This window comes from Macaca thibetana, chromosome 4 (genome assembly GCF_024542745.1).
Source record: "Macaca thibetana thibetana isolate TM-01 chromosome 4, ASM2454274v1, whole genome shotgun sequence".
NCBI lineage: Eukaryota > Metazoa > Chordata > Mammalia > Primates > Cercopithecidae > Macaca > Macaca thibetana.
In genome coordinates this window covers 128,633,447-128,657,829 of record NC_065581.1, presented here as the reverse complement: position 1 = coordinate 128,657,829, position 24,383 = coordinate 128,633,447, and the positions used below count along the sequence as shown (strand labels likewise).

At 40.5% G+C, this 24,383-nt stretch overlaps 1 protein-coding gene across 4 annotated transcripts in view; it reads right to left on the bottom strand.

Moving 5' to 3' along the window:
- Positions 1 to 24,383, bottom strand: part of MAP3K5 (mitogen-activated protein kinase kinase kinase 5) — a 245,182-nt gene that overhangs the window by 48,589 nt on the left and 172,210 nt on the right. For all 4 annotated transcript variants that reach the window (XM_050787912.1, XM_050787910.1, XM_050787911.1 and 1 more), the window contains 5 exons: positions 18,323 to 18,456; positions 9,614 to 9,741; positions 8,575 to 8,711; positions 6,729 to 6,834; positions 615 to 772 (listed from right to left, as the gene is read on the bottom strand). In XM_050787912.1, coding sequence (XP_050643869.1) covers positions 615 to 772; positions 6,729 to 6,834; positions 8,575 to 8,711; positions 9,614 to 9,741; positions 18,323 to 18,456 — 663 coding nt within the window. The remainder of the gene's footprint in view (positions 1 to 614; positions 773 to 6,728; positions 6,835 to 8,574; positions 8,712 to 9,613; positions 9,742 to 18,322; positions 18,457 to 24,383) is intronic.

Genomic DNA, 24,383 nt, shown 5'->3' with positions numbered 1-24,383 from the left:
TTCCCAAAGGGCTTAAATCATCTTCAGTATAGTCATGTGTTATTTATACTGTGTTGTTAAAAGGTGGTCAGGCCGGGCGCGGTGGCTCAAGCCTGTAATCCCAGCACTTTGGGAGGCCGAGACGGGCGGATCACGAGATCAGGAGATCGAGACCATCCTGGCTAACACAGTGAAACCCCGTCTCTACTAAAAAAAATACAAAAAACTAGCCGGGTGAGGTGGTGGGCGCCTGTAGTCCCAGCTACTCGGGAGGCTGAGGCAGGAGAATGGCATGAACCTGGGAGGTGGAGCTTGCAGTGAGCTGAGATCCGGCCACTGCACTCCAGCCTGGGCGACAGAGCGAGACTCCGTCTCAAAAAAAAAAAAAAGGTGGTCAATGGAAGTTACATTGAATCTCACTTTATAGCTGAGAAAACTAAGGCACAGAGAGATCCACTGTGTGAGGCACCAGCGCTGGCTCTAACTGAGAGAGACTCTTCTTGACCTTTAATGTGTTCTCAGTTCGTGTTTACTTAGCTCCCTTTATCTAAAAAAATATGACACACACACACACAGAACATCCAATAGCTATAAAAAGCTTTATCCATTTGTTTTTAAGAGAAATGAAGTGTGACCTTGAACATAGCTGCTTGTGGTTCTCCCAGTTCATAAAATGGGGGTTTTCCTGTGGCCATTTCGATGATTGTACAGCCCAGAGACCAGATGTCTGCTGCTTTTCCATAGCCTCTTGGTCCTTTATCTATTATTTCTGGTGCCATATACTGGAGGGTACCTGGAAGCAATTCAAACACATTTCCATTTTAAAAAGATAAAACAGAAGGATATCTAATGACAGTTTCAATTTTTCTATAGGAATTAGATAACTGTAAAAACATGATTCAAGTCCTAATATATTTTGTGAGTTCCAGTTTACTCTGCTATTAATAAAAGTGGAAATAGCAGTTTTTATAATGGATTTCATCAGTGACATAAAACTACTTTGCCAATATTGTCTGGTTCCGAATAGGTACGCTCTCATTCCCTAGACAGTGGAGTATAAATGAGGCATCATTTCACTGGGCCTCTTACAAACTTCTAACAATTAGTCTTTTGAGAACAATAACATCAGCACACATTTCTTCAAATGCATGAAGACTGTTATTATGTATACTTCTAATCTTTTCCAGAAAAGAATATAGTTCATTCATCCATTTCCTTAGCTCTATCTCTATTTCTCAGTTCCCAAATTGAATGCTTTAGCTCTTCTGTTTTCATTCTTATTTCTTAATCATGACAGCATGAAGATTCTGAAAGCCATTGTGAAAATTAATGCAAATACATTTCTGGTGTGCCCTATTCTGTAATCCAAATATACATGACTCCTGCTGCTGTCTGTGGTCCATGGACTAACAGGTTTAAGAGATCAAAGACAGGCCATGAGCCATCCATACAGACACATCATCAGATACAGTGACTAAGAATAAAATGAAGGCTGGGCACGGTGGCTCACAAAGTGCTGTAATCCCAGCACTTTGGGAGGCCGAGCCGGGCGGATCACGAGATCAGGAGTTTGAGACCAGCCTGGCCAACATGGTGAAACCCTGTCTCTACTAAAAATACAAAAATTAGCTAGGCATGGTGGTGGGCGCCTGTAATTCCAGCTACTCAGGAGGCTGAGGCAGGAGAATCGCTTGAACCTGGGAGGTGGAGATTGCAGTGAGCTGAGATCATGCTACTGCACTCCAGCCTGGGCAACAGAGTGAGACTCTGTCTCAGAAAAAAAAAAAAAAAAAAAAAGAATAAAATAAAAAGGGAAGAGATTTAAGGTTGCATGGAATCAGACTGGTGGAGAGTGTGGCATAATGGAAAGAATTAAGTGGAGAGGGCCACGAGCCCTTAGTCTGCTTCTGGCCAAGTATATCCCAGGTAAACACACAACTACAATTACCTCATTAACCCAAATGAGAGGCTGGATTTGAACTTCGAATACCCCATAAAGTGGTTTCCCAAAGTCTAGCAATGAGTCAGAAGCATGAATAAAAACACATCACCACATACCCTGCTTCTGATATACAAATAATGTAGTCAGCAAACAAGAACTCATCCAAGATGCCATGTTGAATTACTTCAAATCATGAGGTGTTTGCCAAAAGAACTGCTTCAGTATTTTCTGATTCATAACCAAAGTGACAGACATTTTGATAAATACAGATGACACCTTTTAGGAATGCCTCGTGCATCGTTTATAGGTGAAAACAATTATGTAAAATTCCCGCAAACTGTTCCTCCGAAAACCACTATCATAGGCGAGAAATGGACTGTTGTTTACAAAAATAAAAGTGTATCATTTTCGTTACGTATTGCCATCTTTCTAGGTTTATCCCACAGAGCTTATCACTGCATAGCGGTAGTTCACGTTCACATACAACTGCACATGTCTGCTCTCAGAAAGCCTTTCACCTGGCCAAGGACAAGGCAACCATGCTCCCCAAACACTCGCCCACCCTTACTACAAAATTGGTATGATTTCTCTTCATTTGTAGCTTTTCCCCAAGTGATAAATTTATGATTTAAATAAGCTCAAATAGTCTTTTAGAAAATGCGTTGAAGTCTACCACCCCCTTTTGTTGTATCGGGGCCTAGAGTAGAATTAATGAGAGAATTTAAGTGGCATTAATAGCTAAGTAGGAATTATAGCAGACCAAAATTTGGAAATTTTTAATTTTTAAACATCGTAAATTGCACAATTCAAATAATGTCAACAACAAATTATGCAATATTTGATTCATCAGATAACATTTCAAAGAGCTCCATCTGCCAATTGTGTTTAATTATCCCCCACTGAGCAAGTGCCAGAAAAACAGGTTGAGTCATGTGTTCTTATCTGCTCCTCTTTTTACTCCACAAACACATGACACATAGTATTTTAAACAAAGCAATTTACGAAGCTGGATAATGAAGATGAGAGCCAACCTGAACATTGGAGGAAAATCAATGAATTTGCTCTAAAACTCATACCTCATGTATCTGCATTCTAAAGTTTTTTTTAAAAATTGCTTTGAATTAGCTATTGTAGAATTTCTTTGCTGCTGCAACTACCCAGGGAGGTGGCACAGCTTAGTGGTTAATTAAACTCTAATGTCACATTTCATTCATTCATTCATTCATTCATTCATTCATTCATTCATTCAACAGATCTACATTGAAGGCCTACGATGGGCCAGGCACTGTTCTAGGCACTTAGAATACAGCAGTGGAGAAGACAGACAGAAATACCTGGACTTATGTTTTTGCAGTAGAAGCCAGATGATAAACTATCAGCACAGTAAGTAAATTACACAGCATGTTAGAAAGTGATATATTATGACCAAAAAAATATAGACCTGAGTGAAGAGGATCAGCAGGAAGGCCGCCATGGTCAATAGGGTGTTCATGGTTGGTCTCACTGCAGAGGGGACATCTGCATTGAGACTGGAAGAAGGTAAGAAAGTTACCCGTGCAGACAGCTGGGGTAAGTGTGGTAGCGGCAGGAGGAAAAGCCCATGCAAAGGCTCTGTGGCAGGGCCCTGCCTGCTGTCATAGAGGAAATGCAGGAAGGTCCACGTTTCTGGCACAGAGTAAACAACAGAAGAAGAGTAGGAAATGAGGTCTGAAAGGGAACAGACTCCGAATCAGGTCAGAGCCTTGTCCCCAACTATAAGGGTTTTGATATTTGTTTACTCTGAAAAAAAAAAAAGAAAGCCACCGAGGGCTCTGAACAATAGGACCCCGTTTGTTTCAAAGGGATCACTTTTGCTGCAGTGCTGAGAGTAGACAGTAGGGGGCAAAAGTGAAGCAGGAGCACAGCTGGGGAAGCCACGGAAAATGCAGGTGAGCGATGAGAGTGGCAGCGGCAGAGGCGTGAGAACCGGTCCAATGTTGGTCATGTTTTGAAGACAGAGCCAATAGGCTTCCTGGATGGACTGGGATGGAGTGTGAGAAAAGAGAAGCGCCCTGGATAACACTATGTCGGGAGTGGCTGCCAACTGAGACAGAAGAGTGTGCCGGGGACAGGTTTGGGAGAAGATAATTAATTCCTTTTGGCCTGTTAAGTCTCGCTTGAGTCTCAGCTCTATTACTAACTAGCTTTGTGACCTCAGGCAAGTTATTCAACCTCTTTGAACCTTCATTTTCTCACCACAAACTAGGATAATGATACCTAATGATTAAGGCTGATGTATGAATTTCAATAAAATGTATGTAAAGCACTTAGTGCAGAGCTAGGTATACAGTAAGCACTCCATAAATGGTGATTACTGCTGCATTTTCCCTCATCAAAATCACCAAGAGGTTATACAGACCAATTTATTGACTGAGTACCTGGGACTAAGCTCCTGGGACTTGATGACCACCAAGTTCATGTTTGAAGCCTACGATGTACAGGGCCCTCGGGACCAGTGCTGGGGACAGATCTATGCATGTTAGTGACGCACGTCACTCTTACGTGACACCAGTGGAAGAGGTCCACGCAAAGGGCTCTGTGAGGACTGCTTTCCTACAATTCCTTTGGAGATTTCACAAAAAAGATATTCCCCAGATTAGTAGCACAAGATATTGCGTTAACATCCTGTCCCACAAAGCGTGTGAAAGGAGGGATTTTCCTCTCAGAAGTTACTGAGTCTTGACAGCACAGAAACTGCCACTTGCCAAGTTCAGAGTATGAGGAAAGAAATGTAAAGACATTTGAAGTTATTAATAGGTCAGCACTTAGTTTTTTCAAAAAAATATATTCAAAATGTGTTAATTCTGTACCCTAAAATATCCATCGCCTTGAGGCAGGACCTGGGTCAGGGGTATTGCTGACTGAATGCTCTGGGGAAAAAACTTGACACAGAACGTCTCTCTCTCCTCCTACAGGAAGGCAGAGAGAAAGATGGACTAGAGCCAGAAGGCAAAAGCAAAGAGCAAACAGTAGATACAAAATCTGAGTTCTGGCTAGGCGTGGGGGCTCACACATGTAATCCCAGCACTTCGGGAGTCCACGGCAGGTGGATCACTTGAGGTCAGGAGTTTGAGACCAGCCTGGGCAACATGGTGAAACCTTGTCTCTACCAAAAAAAACCCACAAAAAATTAGCCAGGCATGGAGGTGCGTGCCTATGGTCCCAGCTACTAGGGAGGCTGAGGTAGGAGAATCACTTAAATCCAGGGTGGGAGAGGTCACAGTGAGCAGAGATTACACTACCATACCTCAGCCTGGGTTACAGAGCGAGACCCCATCTCAAAAGAAAAAACAAGAACAAAAAAACTGGGTTTTGCCAGGCATGACATCCTAGATACCTAGGAGCCTGCAGTGGGTGGACTGCTTAAACCCAGGAGTTCAAGACCAGCCTGGGCAACATAGCAAGACCCAGTCTCAAAAAAACAAAAACAAAAACAAAAAACCAATCTGAGTTCTATCCGGTAAACACTGCTGTGACTTCTGACTGCAATGTCACTTCTCTCCCAGGAAATTTTCTCGTCTGCAAAATGGAGGTACTCCCACCTACCTCACAGAATTGAAATGGGGCCATGTTGCTTCATAGTAGACCAAAGATTATTCATGATCTTTTTCTCTTCCCTTCCCCTCCTCTTTTTTTTTTTTTTTGTCGGGGGGGGGGGGGGGGGCTAAATTTCTCTCTATAAGAAGAAGAACTTAACACTTCATGAGAATCAGCATGATGGAGTGATAAGAACTAAGGGTGGAGATCAGGTTTGAAATCTTACACACCCTCCCTAGAACTATTGGGCAGTCATGAATCTCTTGAGTCTGAGCTTCCTCTTGGCTACTGTTACCTTTTTGGAAATCACTTGGTCTCCACCCTCCCAGTACTTTGCACCAAAGGCAGCTCAGTGGCTGCACTGCCTAACTTCTCAGGAAAGCTCTCTCCCTCCCTTCTTCTGAGTCGGTGAGTCATTTCCTCTTTCTGAATTGAAATCCTAGGTTATTTATATTGTGGAGTAGGGGAGTCAACCACAGAGAGTAAACAGTAAAAGAGAGAATTTATCGTCCAAATGGGAAGTGATTAGGGTATGAGTAAGAATCACAGAGAGGTTGGGCCAAGGAAATGTTTAATAATAATAATAAAAAAATCTTGCTAGAGTTATTGTAGGCCAACCAGGAAAGAAGTAATTACATGAAAAGAAAAACAAATAACAAGTTGAAAATTAAAAAAAAAAAAAAAAAAAATCTTCAGTGGCAGTAAGCAGGAGACTAACTAAGCAAGTCATATACATACAGGAAGAGAAAAGGGCCAAATCAAATTCTGTAACACATAACAACATTGGCCAGGCGCGGTGGCTCACACCTGTAATCCCAACACTTTTGGAGGCCACAGGTGTGTTACTTGAGCCCAGGAGTTTGAGACCAGCCTGGCCAACATGGTGAAACCTTGTCTCCATCAAAAATACAAAAAAATTAGCTGGGCATGGTGGCGCACGCCTGTAGTCCCAGCTACTCAGGAGGCTGAGGTGGGAGGATTGCTTGAGCCTGGGAGTTTAAGGCTACAGTGATAGGTGATAACACTACTGCATTCCAGCCTAGGTGACAGGGCAAGACCCTGTCTCAAAAAAAAAAAAAAAAAAAAAAAAAAAAGAAAAGAAAGAAAGAAAAAAGATATCAACATTACTGTGTGTGCGAACACCAACTGAATTTCTCTCTCACATTATGCTCAAACTCAGCAATTATTTCTTTAATTACATAAGATCTGTATCATCATTGCAAAAACATACCAGTAAAAGTTTCAGTACAGGGGTTTATGCCAGCAAGCCTCTTTGATGTCCCGAAGTCAGAGATCTTGAGAACACCACTGTAGGTATTAATCAACACATTGTCACCCTAGAGAACAGAGGACTTTAATCACAAATGTTATCTTTCTTCAGATACTGTCTATTGTTGACTTGGTAAGTCCAATTAAAAAAAAAAAAAAAAAGGTGTCCTTACAGCAACCAACAACATAATTCTGTATTCTTCATTAATAGTTTATCTCAATAATGAATTCTTGACACTGTTTTTTGTTTACATATTATCAGTTTGAGACCAACTGCCTTTGCAAAAATTGTAACAGTGAGAAAATTATGACAGTAAAAGAGAACTGATCTAACCACCACCATCTTGCCTTAAATTTCCAAACTGCCCTTGGTCATTCCAGGGTGTAGACCAAGCTCACTTGGAGAAATTTAATTTATAATTTATAGTTTAGATGATAATAGCCCTTCCCCAAAACTAAACCATCTTTGTAAAACTAATGAAAGGCCACCAGGTTAACAGGATGAGAGGGGCCTAAAGTCCACTAAGATGTAGGCATAGCCAAATGATTATCAGCCCACTATTCTGGGGGGTCACAAGATTTGCAACTCCTCCAATTGTTCCTATAATTGACATCACTATTATAGAACCAAAGACTGGCCTTTTGAAATGTCTTTACAGGCTTCTCCATTTCTGACTAGCAGATGGCATCACTCAGACCTGTGACTCTGGACTCAGCCAGTCCTGTAGCCCCCACCCAGAACTGGACTCAACACATAATAACTATTTTCCACACCTGTATAATTGCATCCCCAACCACCCAGACCCTAGCCCCCTGCTCACCAAACTATCTCTGGAAAACCTTAGCCTCTAAATTTTTGGAGCGGCTGATTTGAATAATTATAAAATCCAATATCTTGTTTGGCCATCTCTATGTGTATTAAACTCTCAGTTGCAATTCTTACATCTTGAGAAATCAGCTCTATCTGGTCAGTGGGCAACAGGAACTCATTGGGCGGTTGTAAGTTCTTCATAATCTGCTACTCAGATCACAAGATCAAATATGATTCCTAACTGGTTAGAGCTTGTTGCTATTTACAGAGATATAATGAAGTATGTATAATTAAATTATGATTTTCATAACTTTCCAGTTACTTTATTTTCTTTTCTATGTTTCTTTACTTCTTTTCCTGGAATATGTAGAGGCATGATAGATAAATGGGCATTCTGGTTGATTTTTAGGGTAGTAATATTAACTTATTTTCAATAGTCCACACTTTGTAAAAAATGTATTAGTTCTGAATTTTCTTTTTAAAAAGAGAACGTAAAGTTATTATTTTAGCTTATTTTAGAGAATCTATACCTTATAATTATAGTTCAATCAATGAATATGTGATACTTGTGAGAAAAGGGAATTTTTTTTTCTTCTAACTATTCATTTATTGATTCAATAAGTATTTACTGAGTAGCTACTATGGGCAAGGATACAAAGATTAACCAGCCTGTAAGTTCCTCAGGACCAGGGGCCATCTCCCATTTAACTTTAGAGAGCTGCATCCCACACCACAGAGTTCCTAGGAAACATTGTGTAGTGGGAGCACAATCTTGTTGGCTGAATGCAGTTAAGCAGTTTGTTCTTTGAGCAAAAGCATTAAGACATGAACATAAAGAACTCATTCAGGGGTAAACGATTTCTTATATTTCTGCTGTTTCTAAGATTTACTTATTCACCATTCTAAATTAATACTCATAACACAATATGACTTTTGCAAGTAAAATAATAACCCAGCAAAGAAAGAACTCATGAAAATGAATGCTGGTGCACCTTACCTTTATGTCGCGGTGAACTATCTGATTGTCATGGAGATATTTTAATCCTTCCAGTATTTGCTTTGTATAAAAGCCAATTGTTTGCTCATTATCTTTTAATGGACCCCATTTGGAACGAAGGAGAGCAGAAAGACTTCCTGTAAAGTAGGGATAAGTAGTAAATAAATCCTCATTCAAATGAGCTCTTTAAAGTGTATTAATAATGTAACAGCACTTTAAGCTAATATTCATTGGTTCTTCACAGTGGCCCAGGAGCTGTACTAGATATTGGGCTCAAACATGAATTTGCAAATATCCCTACTCTAAAGATGATTGCTATCAAATATGTCTAAGTAAAAGGCCAATGTCTACTGCTAACTTTAATTCAAGTCATGATGATTGATCCTGAAATGGTTTCCATATTTATGTATTGTCTCTGTGAAATTACATAATTCACTTGTAAAGCTTCTGGAACTTTAAATTATTTAAGCCTTATTATTATTTAAGGAATGTGACTTTGTGGCCTGAGTCATGTAGCATTCGGTTGTAACTTCTGATTCCGCGATTATAGGCTAAATCTCTTCCGCATTTTTTCCTGTAAATGATTGGGAAAGACTGAATAGTGCCAAAGAAAATATCCCTTGAGACCATTACCCCTCCTTATGGAATATTAAAATAATATACCTTGGAATATAAAGCTGTAACCACTTAAATGTAATGACCTTGTGTAGAAGATGTTGCCACCCCGTTAGTCTTCGGCCTATAGAAGTGAAACATGAACTTCCTCACTTTGGAACACTGGCCCATTCTTTTGGAGTCTGTGTTTCCTGGGTGGCTATCCTCAAGCTTTGCACCAGAATAAACTCTATACATTAGGATATTTTCTAAATCTCATCATTTATGGTTGACATCTCCTAACAAACTGGAGGTAATGTCACACGTCCAATTTTTCTCTCAGTTTACACAGATGAAGACCTGTACTCTAGTAAATCCCATTCAAGTTTACTCCCCTTCAAGGCTCTAAAAATTCACACTTTTTAAAGAAAGAAATATCTCTTACCTCCAGGGACCTGCTCCATGAAGATTTTAATGAAACCATTCTCACTGAAAGAGCCCAGATACTGGACAATATTTTTGTGCTTCAGGTGCTTATGCAATGCTATTTCTTCATGCAGGGGCTGAGAGTATCTAAAAGACATGCAATTGTCAATGACTTAATTATGTAGCCAGACTTTACTGTATAAATTTAAACAATACAAATGGAAAATGTCAGCCAAATATATGTCCATATGTGAAACCAAAATGACCATTTAAGGCCTTTATTTCTCCTAAGGTAAATTCTATGAGGTTGAAGGTGTGGTAGGATTTGAGGGGAAATGTGTCAGGTACTAAGCCAGTTGTATACGTTAATTCATTTCCATGAGAAGGTAGTGTTGGTATGCCCATTTTACAGATGAGGAAACTGATTCACAGAGAGGATGACTGACTTGCCCAAGATCCCAAAGCTAGTAAGTGACAGAGCTAAGATTCAAACCCAGGAGAACTGAAATCGTCCACACAGTTTACTCTCCATATTAACATTAACATGACTTTCTATTCTACTGGCCTCATCAACACAACTTTATTATTGACTATAAAACTTTACTATCACAATTTACTAATAATCAGGAGACTCCTGCCCAGGAAGACAAAACTTGCAAATAACTTTAATGTACATTCCAGAACTTCCTGAAAGGCCCGTCAATTCTTCAACAGCAAACATAAAACCACTCATAGGTCAAATCTGTTTGAGCCCCTTGCATCAAAATCTTCACCTTACTGTGTCCACTAATTCTATTATATCATGATTTTTACCTAATCCTCATGAAGCCTCCACATTGAAAGTGTGACTTCAAAATTATGTACTTGATATATGTTGCTGATTCAAATTATGAAAGTTATTTTATATTTCTGGAGCAGAACAACACTTTTGATAATTATTGGAAGTACTGTAAAGCTTTATAGACTCTTAAGCACCCTGAATTTAATGTAGCCCTAATGAATTATTTTACTGCTTGCCAAAGAACATAATTTCAGCAAATTGAGTTTTAAAAATCAAATTGGCTTTTATTCATGATTCATGAGCCAGGCAGTATCCCATCCAAATAGGAGGTCCACTGGGCATGGCAGAACAGTGGGTTTTCTTTTGTAAGGTAGCTTGAGCAGGAACAAAAACAACACAGAGCAAAAGCCAAGTGGTTAATGTTAGGTTAGTTCAGGTTACTTCCCTTGCAGGGGTTAAAGCAGAGGGGACTTCCTTATCATGCCAGCTCAGGTTAGCTGGGTGCCTTTTGATCAGTCCCTGTGACTCTGTTTTGTTTTTGTTTTTTGAAAATTGGCCTGTTTGATAATTTGGCTATCATCTCTCTCCTGATTTTTCAGAAGGCCAGATCTTACAAGTAAACTGCTTAGTTTTGGTTTGGTGATGTGGAACCCTAGCATGGTTCCACAGGCTGGTCTGCTGGAGCCTAGTGCAGGAGCTCAGTCCAAATCTGTAGCCTCAAATTTTACTTAAGAAGCTAAATATTGTAGGGTGTCAGCAACAACAAATACAGACTCAAAGGAATTCCTCTCTCTCTCTCTCTGTCTATAAAATCTAAATCGAATCTAAATCGAATATATATATCTCCTATAATGGAGGCTACCAGTGTGAAATACACTAATAATGCACATTAGTGCAAACCTGATGTCTCACACTTGCTTCAGTCCTACATATAGGAAATCCTTAGATCTTACACTGACAAATCCATTGGTTAATATTGAATAATGCTATTTTCAATAAGCTTTTTAGAGTAAGTGCTATAGCTAAAGCAATTAGTTTATAAAAATTTAAATTCACTTAATTTAAATTAATTTTTATTATCTGTGTAATATTTCCAGAAAGCAGCCAACAGCAATAAAAACAACAAAATACTTGCATTTTAGATCGATTATTCTTTTTTTCTTTAGGATTGCTTTAGGAACTATGAAGGGCAGGTATTAAAATGAGCACTTTAATAGTATACCAGTTAGAGATAGCAACAACATTTTGATAATTGCTTGAGTGAGATAACACCAGAAATACCAATATACAGTGTTACCAATAAGATATTTAGGTAATGACTCTCAACTATAAGGGTATTTACAAGTTGCTTCTTCCATGAGGGTTAAAACACTTTGATGTTAGTTCATACCTTCTCTCTTTTTTTTTTTTTTTTTTTTGGAGATGGAGTTTCGCTCTTGTCACCCAGGCTGGGATGCAATGGCGCGATCTTAGCTCACTGCAACCTCTGCCTCCCGAGTTCAAGCGATTCTCCTGCCTCAGCCTCCCAAGTAGCTGGGATTACAGGCGGCTGCGACCACACCTGGCTAATTTTTGCATTTTTAGTTGAAATGGAGTTTCAACATGTTGGCCAGGCTAGTCTTGAACTCCTGACCACAGGTGATCTGCCCACCTCAGCCTCCCAAAGGGCTGGAATTACAGGTGTGAGTCAACACACCTGGCTCACAACTGCTATTGATATGGATTAGTGGCAAATACTGTGCCTCTGTATTCTACAGAGTTAAGAGATAAAGAAAAATCTGAAACAACCAACTAACTCAGATGATGATGATGATGACGATGATGATTATTTAAGACAGGGTCTCTCTCTGTCACCCAGGCTGGAATGCAGTGGCGCGATTACAGCTCACTGCACCCTCAGCCTCCCAGGCTCAAGCAATGCTCCCATTTCAACCTCCCGAGTAGCTGTGACTACAGGCGTGCACCACCATGCCCAGCTAATATTTGTATTTTTTGTTTCACCATGTGGCCCAGGCTAATCTCAAACTCCTGAGTTCAAGTGATCTGCCAGCCTTAGCCTCCCAAAGTGCTGAGATTACAGGCATGCACCACCATACTGGGTCCTCAGTTAATTATTAATCATAAGGCTCCCACCTTCTGATTCTCCACTGAAAATCAAAACATCAATGCTTAAACTTAAGATCCTGGAGAAGCAATATCCTTACCTTATTAAACTAAGGAGATAGGTCAAAATTTGCAATAATGGTCAGAATCCAACCTAGCTAAGGACACGTACTCTTCTCCAATATAGAAAATAGTACAAACACCCAGCATTTTCACTAAGTGTAAGTGCCAAGCATTAAACAAGGATGGAATTATAATTTGTTCACATCAACAAATTAGTCTTGTCTATGAGAATTATAAGAAAATCATATTTCTTCTCAATTACTTGTAACAAGGAAAGAAGAAATGGACTAGATAATCAGAGATACTTATATATTTGGTTTTGACAAAACTATTAATCTATAGGTATCTCCAGACACTCCCTTTGAGTCAAATCCCCACTGCTAACCATCTAGACCAGTGGTTGCCAACCTTAACTGGATATTTACATTTCCTTTTTTTTTTTTTTTTTTTTTTTTGAGACGGAGTCTCGCTCTGTCGCCCGGGCTGGAGTGCAGTGGCCAGATCTCAGCTCACTGCAAGCTCCGCCTCCCGGGTTTACGCCATTCTCCTGCCTCAGCCTCCCAAGTAACTGGGACTACAGGCGCCCGCCACCTCGCCTGGCTAGTTTTTTTTTTTTTGTATTTTTTAGTAGAGACGGGGTTTCACCGGGTTAGCCAGGATGGTCTCGATCTCCTGACCTCGTGATCCGCCCGTCTCGGCCTCCCAAAGTGCTGGGATTACAGGCTTGAGCCACCGCGCCCGGCCGGTATTTACATTTCCTAAAGGGCTTCTAATTTCCAGGACCGCCCTAGGATTTTTGGAAGTAGAGCTTGAGCATCAGTATTTTTAAAAGCTCCCCTGTTGTCTCTCATATACAGCTGGGTGAAAAATGACATAGAAATAACCAGTCCATGGCAGGGTGCAGTGGTTCACTCCTGTAATCCCAGCACTTTGGGAGGCCAAGGTGGGCAGATCACTTGAGGTCAGGAGTTCAAGACCAGCCTGTCCACATGGTGAAACCCTGTCTCTACTAAAAATATAAAAATTAGCTGGGCGTAGTGGCAGGTGCCTGTAATCCCAGTTACTTGGGAGGCTGAGGCAGAAGAATCACTTGAATCCAGGAGGCGGAGGTTGCAGTGAGCCGAGATTATACCACTGCACCCCAGCCTGGGCGACAGAACGAAACTCCATCTCAAAAATAAAATAAATAACATTAAAAAAAAAAATAACCAGTTCAGGATATGTAGAATATCAGAAGAGAAAGCCAACCTGAGATTAACAACTAGTTGGGGGTAGATGATGAGAACATACTAAATCTACCTCTTCTCTCTTACAACCACTTTCATTCTCTAACAAAGTGGTTTTCCAACATGAAGGAAACAGAGGAGAAATTGTTTCCGTTGCTCTGATCCTTCTTTACAGATGGGAGTTTAGTGTACAGAGGTTGTATCATGCATTATTCACATCACACTACTTTTGTAATTATCCTTTGTAACTGTAACTGCTATCTTTTTCAACAGAATGTCCACACCCCTCCAGGTCACATGGATAGAAACAACTTTGGTTGCTGTATCTTCACAATAATAGACTTGTCAGCAATCTCTTTATATTGTTAATAAGAAGATGCCCTGCACCAGCTGTTCAAGGTAAGGGCTTGTCATGCGCAAATCACATATACCAACTGCATTGTTACAGAACAGGAGCTGAAACACCTTGTTGGTATTGGTGTGCTTTGTGTGTGTATAGCAGCATTTGAATAAACTTAAACAACAGGATGATTTTAAAAGTGAGTTTCTTCCAAGTGTCCACCTAAATCCATCAGGAGGGGAAAAGAGAGGAGCTGTGGCTAAAGGTTAGTGAATTTGGCTGCAGCAATTTGATAGCGATGACCTCGTTAAATTTCATATTGTTTCAAATCTATACTATCTATATATATGATCCTTAAGAACCTGTAGGACTAAAAGAAAAATTTTAAGATGACAACTTTATATATATTACCTAGGTATTTAATGAGTAATTTCTACTGCTGTTTCATAAGAATCCGTAATCATGTCTCATGAATTAACTAAGAGGAAATGCTGGAACAACACCAAACAAATATGAAACTGAATGAAACTACAGAAGCGGCAGGCAGCAACAGCTGTTTGCTTACCTAATATCTATTCCTCCCTCTTTCTATGATTTTGTTTGGAGAAACAAATGGCTGGCTAAAAAGCCGGAGTTCCTAGTTCCTTGTAGGTAGGGGTAGGCATTTTGGGCGAGTGCAACAGAGGGGAAAGTATACTGGGCAGTTCTGGGAAGCTTTGTTTTCCTTTTCCTTCTGGGATGACATACGGAGCCTGGAGGCAGCGTGAAAGTCACGCACTAAGGATGAAGAGCTGGGATCGGGCACAGTGCTTGCATGGGAGGGGGTGTCTTTTTCAGTTTGGGGTAGTCAGAGAAGACCTCTCTGAGGGCTTGACATTTGAATTAAAGCCTAAATGATGAAAATGAGGCAATCCTGCGAAGGTCTGGGTTGATCTTGGTATGCCCGATAGAGAGACACCAGTGTGGCTGGAGTGGAGGTGAGGCCACAGAGGAAGCAGATCGCCTGTGGCCTTGTGATTCAAAGTAAGGGTTCTGAGTTTCATGCTAGTTGCAATAAGAATCCACTGAAGGGTTTTAGGCAGTAGTGACATTATGTGATTTTTTAAAAATAGATGTTATTTTTTAGAGCAGTTTGTAAGTTCACAGAAAAATTTGAGAGGGAGGTACAGAGATTTCCCACACACTCCTGGTTCCCAAACATGCACAGTCTCCCCCATTATCAACATTCCCCACCAGAGTAGTCCATTTGTTACAACCGATGGACCTTCACTGACACATCATTATCACTGCATGATTTGATTTTAACTTCAGAAAGACCTCTGTGACTCCTCAAAGAAGGATGGACTAGGAGTGGAGGAAAGAATGAAAGCAGAGACCAATTATGAGGTGACTGCAGAGACTAGAAGGGAGTCCGGGCGAGAGGCCTGAAGGCTTAGATTAGAGGTGCAGCTGTGGTGATCGGAAAGAGTAGAGAGATTCAGAATATATTGCAGAGGCTGATACAACAAACAGTACGACCTACTGATGGAGTAGATGTGGAGTGCAAGAGAAAGAGAGGAATCCAAATGAATCCTGGAGGTTAGCCTGAGCAGCTGGATGGATGGGGAGACAGTAACTGATGACACAAGGAGTACTTTAGGGAGAGTACATTTGGGAATAAAAATCGGGTTTACGGCTGGGCGCAGCAGCTCACGCCTGTAATCCCAGCACTTTGGGAGGCTGAGGTGGGCAGATCACTTGAGGGCAGGAGTTCGAGACCAGCCTGGCCAACATAGTGAAACTCCATCTCTACTAAAAACACAAAAATTAGCTGGGCATGGTGGCGCAGGCCTGTAATCCCAGCTACTTGGGAGACTGAAGCATGAGAATTGCTTGAACTCGGGAGGTGGAGGTTGCAGTGAGCTGAGATGGGGCCACTGCACTCCAGCCTGAATGACACAGTGAGTCTCTGTCTTAAAAAAAACAAGTAAATAAAAATAAAATCTAGGTTCACGATTGGGTAATATACTGACTACCTAGGTATATTTGATGGATTCATTTGTACTCCAAACCTAAGCAACACACAATATTCTTTTGTAACAAACCTGCACATGTACCCCGATTCTAAAATAAAAGTTAAAAAAGGAAAAAAATCCAGGTTCAGTTTTGGTCATGTTAACCTTGAGATGCCTTTGAGATCTGTAATTGAAGATGTGGGGTAGACAGGTAACCTGGGGAGCTCAGGGGTGGGTCCTTCCTAAGGAAGGCTGGTCACGTGGCCTATGACCACGGCCACAGAACGTGGACTCAAGGGCAGCCAGAATCAGCCCATGATGTAGCCCAGCATTAAAGCCTGGCCAAATATGGATAATAATAACCATCTATTAAATAATCAAATTCTCTCTCTTTCAGACTTTGAATACACAACACACACAACTGTGTATCATACACTACAACTGTGTTTCACAATTATAGGAGCACTGCCTTACAGAGAGATGTAAGGGAAGCCCTAAGGCAACAGAAATCATAAGGTTGAGAGAAGACAGAATTAGTAGTTGGAGAAATAAACCATAAGGCAGAGCACAAGAGCAGTGAGCAACAGGTAATCCTATCACCAGAGTGCTTCAGTTTCCTGAACAACATTTTTGTTTCTAAAAAAGATTCCATCTTTCACAAGGCCTCACTACGTGAGGTTCAACTCATTTCTTCAAGTACAGGTTGGTGCAAAAATAATTGCGGTTTTTGCCATTACTTTTAATGGGAAAAATGTATATATTACACATTTTGTAGTTGTCACACAGTTCTTGGATATTGTCCCAGTTTTTTTGTCTTTTTTCTCTTTGCTTTTTTAATTTTGAAAGTTTCTATTGATATATTCCCAAACTCAGAGATTCTTTAACTGTGTCCAGTCTACTAACAAGCCATCAAAGCCATTCTTCACTTCTATTACTGTTTTTGATCTCCAGCATTTTTGAAAATTATTCCTAGGATTTCCATCTCTGAGCTTACATTACCATCTGTTCCTGCACAATCTCTACATTTCCATGAGAGCCCTAAGCGTGTGAATACGATTCACAATCTGATAACTCTAATATCCCGCCATATCTGGTTCAGGTTCTAACACTTGCTATGTTGCTTAAACTGTGTTTTTTGTCTTTCAGTATGCCTTATAGTTTTCTATAGAAAGGTGGACATGATGTCCCCGGTGAAAATACTGCAGTAAATAGGCTTTTAGTGGTATGGTGGGAAGCAGTCAGGCAGGAGAAGAGTTCTATAGGTCTATGATTAGGTCTCAGTCTTTTAGTGAGTCTGTGCCCCTGGGCTGTGAATTTTACAAGTGCTTCAAAGTGCTTCTTAGCTTTAGCCCCCTTAGATGAGACAGGACAGCTAGAGTTGGGCTACATTTGGTACTCCCCTTCCCCCAGTTTGGTGAGGCTCTGGTAAAATAGAGTCTCTTGTGGACAGACCTTGTTAAGAACAGAATGCTCTAGCGTATTTTAAAATGGTGACTTTTCCTTTCTTGCTGCCAGAAGCACAATGGGATTTCTCTAATTTCAGGTCTCTGTGAGGACCTGGTAAAGCTCCAAAACTCATGAAAGTGTGACCCTCACCCCCAGCCCCCAGTGACTGGGTCCCGCTGGAGTTTTTCACTCAGACTTCACAGTGGGCCTCTAGAGATTTGTTAGTTACAGTTCAGTTTTCCTACCCCCGCACTGGTTCCCACAGAGGTTTCTGATCATGGACTTCTGCTCAGTAAGTTATGAGTCTCTCACTTCGCCAGTCTCTCCAATTTCAGGGGCAGCTGCCTGCCTTGCAACTTCACTGACAAATCCAAGAAGAGCCGTTGATTTCAGTCTGTTCAGTTTCCACTTGTTAAGATAGAATGACAATTTCCAAGCTCCTCACATGCCCGATTGGAACTTAGAACTGGTTCCAACCTAAACCATTTCTGATAGTGCTTATTCCCCATCTATTCATATAATACATCCACCTTTATCCAAGACAACCTGAGCCCAGCACACACAGGGCCATTCTCTTTTCTAGTCTCTGAAAGCCCCGTTCTTCCCCACCAGTCTGGAACTTCAAACACTGAATGATGCAGCAGCTAAACCTCAGAAGGAGCTAATTGACTCAATGTCAGAGTTTCATTCATTAGAATGTCATCAATATTTTCTAAAATACTATGAACAACCCAAAGTACTATAGAACAGCTTTTAGTAGCCACAATTACTGTACCTGCTGTCTCTCTCTGGGATTTCCTTAATAGCAATTCTGACTTGGTTGCTCAAGTCCCGACCTGCGTAGACTATCCCGTAAGTGCCTTTTCCTAAAACGACTCTGTCACCATTTTCATCATATTCATAGTCATACTACAAAAGGAAAAATGGGGAGAAAAGATTGAAACGTTAGTTCATTCTACATTTCAAACATCGATTTTTTTCCAAGAGCATTATTCCTTATCTTATCAGATGGCATTAACAGGCCAAAGTTCTAAGAAGTGCTTCAAGGATGAACAAATAAATGCTCCCAACATAAAGCAGATATTGTGTTTATGTTTTCACAACTGTTACAAATACAGTGGGGATTACATAGTTAACTTCATAGAAGTGCTTCTCCAAAAGCCATGTGGATTCTTTTACCCACTCAGTCCTGTTTTTCATTGATTCTGGAGATCAATGAAACAGTGCATAACTAGCATGAACATCTATCAATGTCTATCACATCTAATAAATCGTCCTTTTGTTATTCACTTTTGATGCTGCCAAAGCATTTCACACTGCCAGGGGAATAAAACCACTGAAAGGCTTTGGGTAAGAAGAAAATTTTGACATCTTACCAGCTGCCGATGATAAAGTCAGGATTATTTTACTTCAACCCACCCCCCACTCCCCAAGACCCAGAAACATTTTTTTTAAATGAAAAATAGAGGAAAATGTTTATCTCTGATGTAGAAAGGAAATATCTATAGCTCTAAACTGCAAACTGTCAAGTGTGTCAGCCAAATATGGAAAACTGGATCTACAGAAAGGATTCAGTAAAGACCTCCTCAGATCTGGAGGCATCACCCCAAATCCACATCCTTTGTGTTGGACTGAACTAAAGGATTTAGGGCCATCACATGATCAAGGCATGTCCCTGTAGAAACCCAGCACAAAACTACAGACCCCCGGGAAAGAACATTAGAACAAGCTTTTCACATAGTCTACATTTTGCTGGAGTTTAAAGCTGGCAGTCCATAGTTAGATTCAATGCACAGCAGGGTCTGAGTTGGCCATTAAAAAAATTATTTCTGGCCAGGTGCGGTGGCTCATGCCTGTCATTCTAGCACTTTGGGAGGCTGAGGCAGGTGCATCACCTGAGGTCAGGAGTTTGAGACCAGCCTAGACAACATGGCAAAACCCCGTCTCTACTGAAAATACAAAAATTAGCCGGGTGCGATGCTGTATGCCTGTAATCCCAACTACTCAGGAGGCTGAGGCAGGAGAATTGGTTGAACCTGGGAGATGGAGGTTGCAGTGAGCTGAGATGGCGACACTGCACTCCAGCCTGGGCAACAGAGAGAGACTCCATCTCAAAGGAAAAAAAAATGATTTCTAACATGTGTAAGTCAACAAACTTAACGTTAATACTGATGAGTAATCTAAGAAGAGGGCAATGATCATGAGTTTTTATGCTCTTTAACAACATAGCCTTGAAATATATAAAGCAGAGTTGATACAATTTCAGAGAAAAATACGCAAATATCAACCACAATAGATTTTAACAGAACTCTTTTAGAAAGGAATGCATCTGGCACACAGATTTTAAAATAGAGAATCTAATGGCACAATAAACAAGTCTGATATTACATCTACAGAGAAAGCTCTGCACCCAGATACAGATTCCTTTCATGCATATATGAAAAATATATAATTGATCACATATTAGACAACAGAGAAAAATTTCAACAAATTCCAAAGAACTGATATCATAAAGACCATGATCTCTGAGCACAGAACACTAAAAATAAGACAGCCAAAAGTATATTTTACTTTACTTTAAAATAACCAATGGGTTAAAAAGGAAATGACCATGGGAATTACACAATCATTTTTTATATGAGAAGAAAAGCATTATTTATCAAATTCCATAGATATGGAGTTAGGTAGATGAAAAATGTCATGATATTAAACAAATCCATTAGAAAATAAAAATTTAACATGAATAAATTTAATGGTCAAGTCAAGGAAACAGAAAAAGAATAACATATTGCTACCAACACAGTAGAAGAGAGGCTCTGGATTTGGCAAGATGGTAGACCAGATACCTGAGAAGCCTCCTGCTAAAAACACATAGGTAAAATAAAACAGACATACTTTTAAATGTCTAGCTGGGCTTACTAAAGAGTAAAGGTGATTGCAGACGCTAGAAATGAAGAGGAAAGGAATACTAGCAGGTAATCACAAGAACTCCTGAAGCTCAAAAGGTAGGGATGAAGGCAGGATTTTCAGTTTCATTAATCTAGGGCAGGAGTTCATGCTCGTTTTTTGGTAAAAGGTCAGGTAGTGAATGTTTTAGCTTTGAGAGCCATATAGTCTTTGTAGCAACTACTCAATCCTGCCATTGTGATGTGAAAGCAGCCCAGCTGATACATAAACAAATGGACATGCTTATGTTCCAATAAGGCTTTATTTACCAAGATTAACAGTGAGCTGGACTTGATCCTAGGGCTATTGTTTGCTGACCTCTCATGTGGGGCTTGGGTTTTAATGCCCAGGAGGGGATAGGAAGTATGGCCTAGTGCCTATGCCAGGCAAACAGCAGAAACACACAAAACCAGGCCCTTGATGAAAGGGTAGATTAGAAAAGTCAGCCCACTACACTGTGAAACAAAAAGAAAGCTGGTTTGTCTCAAGACTGAGCTCTGGAGGAGCAAAAATAGGTCTTCTCTAAACACGTTCAACCATAGCTGATCCTGGCTGTTTGAACTTCAAATTAACACTTATTGTAATACTCATAATTGCTCTTGAGCCTGGGATATCCCTGGAGTGCCTGGCAGAAACAAAGGAAGAACATTTTAATGGTAGACCCCTTGAAGTTTGCTATGCAGAATTCTTACTGATAATGTACCACTAAAGTTGAATTCACAATCCAAAAAATATAAATTATGTAAGGAAACAATTCAACATCAGTGAAAATATATATGACAAATCCCAATCCTCAAGACTTCATTAAGTCAGATATGATAGAATATAGTTATAAAATATGTACGTTTAACATAAAGATATAAAATATTTAAAAATGAGAAGATGAGATATTCTAAAAAAGGCCAGACTTGAAAGAGAATTGAATACAACTTCCAGAAATTCAGCCCTAAATAGGAAAAATAAAAACAAATTCACTCAGATATGATATAGTGCAACTACAAAATACGAAAGACAGATCATAAAAGGGCACATTACCTACAAAGGGAGCTCATCAGATCACTCTGCAAACTCTTGGGTACACATGCATGACTCGAGAGGATGGGGCTGGGGTGGAGCATGTTCCTAACAGCTCCAGGTTATTTGTTTCCACAGGTTTCCAAGCCCTTATAGAAGGAGGTCAGGTGGTGTCTTCTGGGGAAAATTATGCCTAATACAATGCTAGGGCTGGAGTGAGCACTGGCCTCCTTAGCATGAACCCTTCTCTGGCTCAGGACAGAGGCCAAACTCTGGAAGGGAGATGACTGCTTACCCATTGCCAAGTATCCAGTGGCACATTAGAGAAAACCCTGTTCTGGCTGCCTAACGTAAAGCTGAAGACTGTCTTGGTCCAGGGCAGATGATCAGGTAGGTGGTCAGAGTGAAGGAACAGGCAGCAGGGATCATTTAGCAACATGCCCTAACTCAGAGTTAAAACTGGGCTCCTGTGAGGAGGCAGGAAGCATAATCCAAACAATGCCACCTGAAGGAGCCCAAGTCTCCACACCCAATTCCTGTGGTCTAGACTTTTGCAATGCTGTGCCTGCCACGCCGGAATTCTACCAGTGGGACCCAGTCAGCAGGAGGTAGGGCAGGGACCATCACTAAAGAAGCTCAACTTTGACAATGTGCCCTCTCAAAGGATTAGAAACCTATACACTGAATCTAGTACCACCACCATTTTACACTACAATGCTTTATAATTTTAAAGGAAAAAAAAAAACAACTTTCGATAACCCACCTCACTTGACTATCATAATATCATAGTAGGTTTCTGATTACTTTCAATTTACAAATGATCAGAATTTTTTTTTTCAGTGAAAATATATCAGAGTCGTGATTTGAAACCAGCTTGTAAGATTCCAGATTTTGTATCCTTTCCACTACCTATGCACTAGGGAAACCCTATCATAGAATAAGAGCTTACAGGGTAATGATCACTACTTGTTTCCAAACACCAGTATTATAAAGATATTACAGTATATTGTTAATACAGATTGAACATCCATTTGCTTTTTCAAGCAGACATCTGGTAGCCACTGTCCTCTTAGAATTTTGCTTTTTTCCTTCTCTTACTCCATATTTCAAATTTATTGTCAACTGTTCTCAGATTTTTCTTCTTAAAATCTCACAAATCCATTTTACTCCTTATTCTCACTGCAATTGCCTCAGAATCTCTGTAGAAGCAGCACAGATGCACTTCCCTGCAAAACAAAGTTCAGAGGCTTTTCTCCTCCATGTGGCTCCATTCCCCAATTTGTTCTGCACTAAGTTGACAGTGAACTTTCCAAAGTCCAAAGTTCCACGTGAGCTTTCCATGTCAGTGCCACTGCATCTATTTTATTGGCAGCTTGTTACTTTCCGGATGAAATCCAAACCCCTTAGCACAGCATAAATGCCTGCTACGGTCTGAATGTTTGTGTACCCCCGTCTCCAGCACCCTCAAAATCTGTATGTTGAAACCGATTCTCAATGTATTAAGAGTTAGGCCCTTTAGAAGGTGATTAGGTCATGAGGCTAGAGCCCACATGAACGGGATTAGTCCCCTTATAAAAGAGGCTTGAGGGAGCCCGGTTGAGCCTTCAGCCATGTGAGCACCCACAGAAGGTACCATCTAGAGAAAGTAGGCCCTCACCAGACACTGAATCTGCTGGTGCCTTGATCTTGGATTTCTCAGCCTCTGGAATGGTGACCTATGCATTTCTGTTGGGTATAAATTACCCAGTCTAAGGCATTTTGTTATAGCAGCCTGGATGGACTAAGACAATGCCCTTCAAGGTCATAGGGCTGCCTCTGTCATCCTCGTCTGGACACTGAGCTCTTTGAGAATTGGGACTTCATCCATAATTACTCTAACCCAGTTTTAGCATGTCGCTTGTAGTAGATGCTTAGTAATTTTTTGTTTAATTAATTAATCAAGTTATAGAAAAATGTGATGAGCACTTTTTTAAAAAAGAGCTAGATCCCAAAACCAAACCTTTAGAATCATTATTGGTTTATTCTTGGGTGAAAGCATTTTTCCAATAGATACATTTACAATCTTTTTTTTTTTTCTTTTTTAAAGAGTGTTTTGCTGTCTCCTAGGCCGGAGTGCAGTGGTGCCATCATAGCTCATTGCAGCCTTGAACTTCTGGGTTCAAGCAACCCTCCCACTTCTGCCTTCTCAACAGCTGGGACTTCAGGTGTACACCACTATGTCCAGCTAATTTTTTCTATTTTTTGTAGAGATATGGTCTTGCTATGTTGCCCAGGCCGGCCCTGAACTCCTGGCCTCAACTGATCCTCCTGCCTTGGCCTCCCAAGCGCTGGGAGTACAGGTGGGAGCCATCATCCTCAGCACTTTTTTTTTTAAAGAGATGGAGTCTTGCTATGTTACCTAGGCTGGACTCAAAGTCCTGGGCTCAAGTGATCCTCCCAAATAGCTAGGACTCAGGTGTACACCACCAGATCTAACTCTACAACAGGTATGCTTACATAGAACAGTGAAGAATACATAAACCTCGACGAGGCTGCTACAGTTTTCATTTCCCCTAGGAATCTAAGGCATCAGAAGACTATTTTTTAAAAAGATTATGTATTAGATACAGAAGCTGACTCCTGTTGAGCAAAATGGTGATAGTAAAAATGAAAAGGACTTGTAAAAAGAGCAGTGTGATTTAAGTAAAACCATCTCTGTGGGTAATTGCTGCTTTTTCTATCTCCCTTTTCTATTCTGACGAGATATAGATAGAAATTGAAATTGTAGTTTTGAAAGAAAGCTGAAAAGACGCAAGAGACTGGTTCAGCCTAGAAGGATATAGAATTATCTATGTAATGGCCAGAAATAGTAGAAGAGAGCCTGGACCTCAAACCAA